The sequence below is a fragment of the Bactrocera latifrons genome, unplaced genomic scaffold (genome assembly GCF_001853355.1).
Source record: "Bactrocera latifrons isolate USDA-ARS-PBARC rearing strain unplaced genomic scaffold, ASM185335v1 scaffold_14, whole genome shotgun sequence".
In the NCBI taxonomy this organism is placed as follows: Eukaryota; Metazoa; Arthropoda; class Insecta; order Diptera; family Tephritidae; genus Bactrocera; species Bactrocera latifrons.
Window position 1 is genome coordinate 2,048,903 of NW_017534852.1, and position 6,597 is coordinate 2,055,499.

At 38.9% G+C, this 6,597-nt stretch overlaps 1 protein-coding gene across 1 annotated transcript; it reads left to right on the forward strand.

The window, feature by feature from the left end:
- The first annotated feature begins 1,975 nt into the window (after positions 1–1,975).
- LOC108965438 (cuticle protein 7) lies at positions 1,976–2,595 on the forward strand. The gene is made up of 2 exons (XM_018927856.1): positions 1,976–2,059; positions 2,125–2,595. Exons 1-2 carry the CDS (start codon positions 2,048–2,050, stop codon positions 2,449–2,451), a joined length of 339 nt encoding a protein of 112 aa, XP_018783401.1. The 5' UTR covers positions 1,976–2,047; the 3' UTR covers positions 2,452–2,595.
- The last annotated feature ends 4,002 nt before the right edge of the window (positions 2,596–6,597 follow it).

Below are 6,597 nucleotides of genomic sequence, written 5' to 3' on the forward strand. Positions count from 1 at the left end.
TAAGTATAAGGGTCGGTTTTGTTATATTTTGAATGAATTACAGTCGAGAGACCCAAATTTTTGACCACTTTTGGGCAAAAATAACTCTTCGAATATTCTCTTCCAAAACGTCGATCAAGCTACTTCACATAAACCCACTAGATATGGTCCAACGGGTATTAAAACGAACGGTCCTGGAGGACACGCTACAAGCTCACTATCATGAGGCCACGATGTGCTCGCCAAAGTTTGCTTTAATAAAATTTATTGTTTCGTTGGCTGCATAGCAAGTAGCGCCGTCTTGTTTTAAATAAAGGCCATCCACTTATATATCCTCCAATTCAAGCACGAAATATTCATTATTCATGGCTTTATAGCGTTAACCATTAACTGTAACATTACGGACGGCTTCATTTTTGAAGATATAAGGATCAATGATTCCCTCTGACCATACAGCACACCAAATAGTGATCTTTTGAAGATACACGTGCTTTACACTCTCTTGTGGAATATAATAATACACCAAATGCGAAATTTTGCTTGTCAACATACCCATTCAACCGAAGGAGAATTGCGTTGCTGAATAAAATTTTCTTATAAAAATTGGTATCAATGGCAATCTCGTTTTGGGCTCATGAATTTTGTAAGCTCGCAAACCAAGATCCTTCCGCAAAATCTTCTGTAAAGTGGATGGGCACAGTTCCAATTGTTTTGCGCGTTGGCGGATGGGCACATGTGGATCTTTTTGTATGCTCTGGTCAATAGCAGAATTAGGATATAAAGGACTTTTTGGAACGCTGATTTTATAATGCAGCTATATTCTTTAGTAGTTCAAGATCGGCAAGGACCGAAATTGGAAGAAGTTGATCTTGACAAAAGCTGCGCGGCACACAGCACGTCCAACAATTGATTTATTGCGAGAAGAGTTTGAAGATACGATTATTTCAAAAATTTTAACATTGAATGGCCTCCAAGAAGTTGTGATTTAACACCCTTGTACCATAAGATGGGGTTATTTGGTGGCATTGGTCTTTAGCAATAAACCCTTTTTTAATGATGTTATATTCACAACTTAATTGTATTGATTGTTCTTCACATTACGTAGAAAACATTTGAATTTCTTTAACAATTAGTGTAGTTTTTTTTTTTTTGGGTGTTGGGGGGGAACTATATAATTTTGTACTAACAACTCATAGTCCTTTTCTTCGCGGAATGTCACTTAAGGTGGAAATATTGCATAACTTTTCACTTTTGGACCCGTGGATCCGCGCCTGGTCAGGACTGTAAGTTGAATGCATAAGAAAGTCCTAACCAACCTCTCGAAGCTTTGGCGAGTCAACATCGATGTGTATGGCCTCAAGTTGCCCTGATGAAGCACAAATTCTCACCTAACAGTACTGGAATGAAAAGTACCGAATGAAAAGTTTAACCGTAGGTAGCAGTTTATAGGAGAAAATTCTTTCTGACCGTCAAGCCAGGCTTGAATACTGTTTGCGCCGGCTCCCAACAGTTCGATCACGATTGTTTTCGCTTCAAGCTGTCTAAGTGAGCAATGATGTCTTTCTTGGACGTATGACAAAGGGTGTTATAAAAGCTACCCATTACATAGACATATTTCAATGGCCACCACTGTAAGTAAGTGAATGCCGAAAAACATATTACTACAGAGTTAACATTTATTTGGCTTTTTACTTGTCTTATATTTGATACTAAATTTTTTATTTTAATTTTCGCCATATTACTCAATCAAAAAGCACTGCAGGAGAACCGACCGGCTGTTGGATCCGGTGACAATTATGCGACAGCGCGTTGAATACAGCTCAATAGGGCAGCAACAACAATGTGTGGTACAACACAAAGTGCGACCCATGGCTATGCTACCAGTGTTGGGCGGAAGATGTCTTCAACGTGCGCATGCGTATCATATTCATATGGCCGACTTCGTGCAAGTAAGTATAAAAGCTACATCAATGTGGACAAACAGCATTAAACACAGCGAGACAATTGGAGTAGTAGCAGCAGTAGTACTCAAGCCACAGTGATTAATTAAACAAAAGACTCAAACAACATGAAGGCCTTCGTAAGCAACATCCTCCTTTATAAAAAAAAAACTTATATCTAACAATTCTTTGCCCATCTTTGCAGTACGCACTCACTTTGCTCGTCATCAGCTACTTCGCTAGCACCAACGCGGGCCTCATTGGACATGGCATTCCCATTCCCATCGAATTGGAGGAAAACAGCCCACCGCAGTATGAATTCCACTATTCCGTGCACGACACCCACACCGGCGATGTTAAGGATCAGTTCGAGCATCGTCATGGCGATTATGTAACCGGCCGTTACTCGCTTATTGAACCCGATGGCCAGCGTCGTGTTGTGGAATATAATGCCGATCCATTGTTGGGCTTCACCGCTCAAGTGCATCGGGAAGTGCCAGTTATCCGCCAGTTGCCCTTACATCGTCATTAAAAGTTTGCCAGCAGAAAAATAGTAGTGACATATACACCTGCATGTATACTCATTGTTATATATCCATACATTTTATTTATATCGACAGTTCCGTAAAGCATATGCATTGATCCTAACACACATACACTTACACACGCATGTACATACTACATACATATTGAACCATATATAGCAGAATTTTATACAGTTGTCCAGATAACATGTTGGGCAAAAACTAGCAAAGTTTTGAAGACATGTAATGTGGACGACCATTTATACACATACTCTTATAATAAAATACATACATACATGCCCACATAAGGGCTTTGAGATACACTTCAAACTCATTGCTACACATACCATTTCACAAACATTCAAAAATAAATAAAATTATTTATGCAAATTGAATTGTTATTAATAAGAATCCTTGCGTCCTGTTTGTGGAAGATAATGTTTTTATGTTTGCTTATTCAAAGTGTACATTTGCCACAATTGAGGGATGTGACCAACCTTTTCAACTGGGAGGATCTGAACCGCATGAACCGCCCTAAACCGGTTACCTTACAGTCCACTAATGCTAATTCGGTTGTAGCCACGTCGGCAGAGCGGTTTTATTGTGGTTGTTGCAGCGGCCGAAAGAATTCTTAAAGTGCTTTTGAGTCCTTGGCTAGATAAATATCCAGGTCCGGCAACGCAGAACGACTCTCATTGGAATTTGTGGTGCAGTAAGAACAACATCAACAATGAACATGAGAGTTCCCATGTACGGACATTCTGAAGTATCAGTAAGTGTACTGCTCCAAAGTACAGCAACCTTCTGAGAGGCTTGAGTTCTCTCCCATAGCAGAACATTAATAATGGTTTTGATCACTCTGACAGTGTGTTCAAGACCATCATTCCACTTTGGAATCGCTGTAAACTACAAAGCCAATGAACTTGCAATATACCGCAATCTTACCACAATTTTATCATTTTCGGAACGATTGCATACCCCGCTGTCCTCTTGCGCTGTAGCATTGGATCCATGGATCTCCCGCACTGGTTAACAACGAACCTTGCGCGATTTTGAGATCCTTTTTTTCCATGAAAAGATGATCTTTGAATTACTAGCTTTTAATATTCTGAAACTATTTAAAAAGCTCACACGTTGTCTAACTTTTCCTCATTATATACAAATTTGATTATTTTGATCTCGTGTTCGAGTTCGTGATGCTTCTAGAAAATGGTCTCCAGAGTAGCTATAGGCATATAGATATTGAAGTTATAGATTGTACAAAAATATATTACATATGTGGCAACCATGTCTTACAGCAGATATGACTTCAACAGGCTTCGTAACACGTAGCCAATGAAAACTTAACAGCTTTTAGAAGTATTCTACTTTTCTTTGCTATCCTTTTACCAAGTGTCTCGAGTAAGAAAATCTTTACTGTAAAAAAAACGTGAGAGTCAGTCTAGCCTACGAGGTAGCCAGTTAACCGTTTTTGAATGTAAAAAAATTTTTTTAAAACCCATTCATATTCTAGCATGAGATCAAAAAGTTGTGTAGCATTTTATTGCAAAGCTATCGATTTTAATTCAACTCTGTATTGCGAAAATCTGCAAACTACATTTCCGGAACGTATCTATATTTTTCTCATTTATTGGCGTAGACCCAACTTGCGTAAGTCTTCCTTCTCGCTATTTGGAGCCAATTGGAAATTCCAAGTGGACTCTCAGAGCTGGAGTATTTTTATACATTCGGATGGTATGACCGAGCCGCTGTCTCTTAATTTGCTGGGCTGTACCAATGTCGTCGTATATCTCGTACAGCAAATCGTTCCAGCGATTGCGATATTCGCCATGGTCAACACGCAAGGGATCATAAAAATTTCGCAGAACGTTTTTCTCGAAAACTCCTTGCCTCCATATAGCAGGACGGGGATGATGTGTGACTTGTAGAGTATGGCCCTTGTTCGTCGAGAGAGGACTTTACTTGTCAATTACCTACTCGGAATGAGTAGCACCTATTGGCAAGAGTTATTCTGGGTTGGATTTCGAGGCTAACGTTGTTGTTAGTGTCAATGCGGGTCCAAGGTAGACGAAACTATCTCCGACATCGAAGTTATGATTGTCATCTGCGACATGGGAACCAAGTCGCGAATGCGACGACTGTTTGTTTGATGGCAGGAGATATTTTGTCTTACCTTCGTTCACTACCACTCCCATTTGCTTCGCTTCTTTGTCCAACCTGAAGAATTCAGAAGTAACGGCGCCGTTGTTGAGGCTAATGATTTCGTTTGTTTATGTGCTCTGTTAATGTATTTATATATATTTTTTTATAGTAGGGGAGCCCAAGAGGGGATTTTTGCAGTTACTCAAAATGGAGGCATGCGTTGGGGGGAGTTCGTCAGATTAGAGAAAAGAAATCGATCCTTCGGGAAGCTCGTGCGCGTCAGATTAAGAGATGGTAAATTGAATACATGAAGACGAGTGTATATTTCAATATTCAGACAGTTTGAGGGTGACTTAGAGAAATAGTAGGGTGACAAATCTGTAGAAAAAAACAAAAACGTCACCTAAAAATACTCGAGTGCGATAGATTTTTTTTTTTTTTTCATTTTAAAGATAATTCTGTCAGAATCACGAAAATCCTATCTGACAGTTTCCATGGGGCGATACAGGTAAAATCGTCGACAAAAGGTCAAGCGTACTGATCAACATAGCGTGGTTGTTTTTAGTGGATCTTGACACTTTTGTTTGTTTCTCAATCCCTCGCACCGTCCTCATACTAGTGTCTGCCGCCATGATGCCGTCTCAGCTGATCAGCATAGCGTGGTTGTTGTTAGTAGACGCTTGACACTTTTGTTTTTATACTCTCGCAACAAAGTTGCTAAAGAGAGTATTATATTTTTGTTCACATAACGGTTGTTTGTAAGTCCTAACACTAAAAGAGTCAGATATAGGGTTATATATATATACCAAAGTGATCAGGGTGACGAGTAGAGTTGAAATCCGGATGTCTGTCTGTCCGGCCGTCCGTGCAAGCTGTAACTTGAGTCAAAATTGAGATGTCATGATGAAACTTGGTACACGTATTTCTTGGCTCCATAAGGAGGTTAAGTTCGAAGATGGGCAAAATCGGCCCACTGCCACGCCCACAAAATGGCGGAAATAAATGTCATAACTAAGCCGTAAATAAAGATATTAAAGCTCCTTCTAAGTTTTTTGTACATATCTCGGAAACTACTATAGCTATGCCAACCAACCTCTATAGAGTCGTTTCCTTCAGGCATTTCCAGACATTTCAAAAATGGAAAAAAAAGGATAATAACCACGCCCACCTCCCATACAAAGGTTATGTTGAAAATCACTAAAAGTGCGTTAACCGACTAACATAAAACGTCAGAAACACTAAATTTTACGGAAGAAATGTCAGAAGGAAGTTGCATCCAGGTTTTTTTAAAAATTGAAAATGGGCGTGGCGTCGCCCACTTATGGACCAAAAACCATATCTCAGGAAGTACTCAACCGATTTCAATGAAATTCGGTATATAATATTTTCTTAACATCGTGATAACATGTACCAAATATGGGTGAAATCGGTTCACAACCACGCCTGAAATCTCGATTATCACTTTATCATGCGAGAGTATATAATGCTCGGTGACACCCGAACTTAGCCCTTCCTTACTTGTTTTGTGGTGTTTTCAATTTTCAAGTGTACGAGGACTGCTGATGTGGCAAATCTTTTTTTGAAGACTATACTGTCATAAGACAAGTAAAAAATTGTAAAGTTTCGTATTTTTTCTCCGTTACAGAAATGCAAAATGACGCGAAAGTTCAAGGAGTTCAAGAAGTGGAAACCAACTTCGACGATGACCCGAATGACGAAAATTGTCATGTTTTTTTTTTCTTTTAATATTTATATCTATTTTCATATTAATAAATTATTCAATTTTCTATACATATATATGTATACACTGTTTTTATTACATCCTGTAACAAAAACAAGAATCAAACAGAATTCAGATTGACAATATTCCTCTATATAATTGTCAGATTATCTCTTGGAAGCCTTTGACATCAAGTTCATCCCCCTGCATAAATATCTGACGCGATCGAGTATCTCAAGGTCACCTTGTTTTTTTTTACAAGTTTTAAAATCAATCATGACTTTTGGTCACG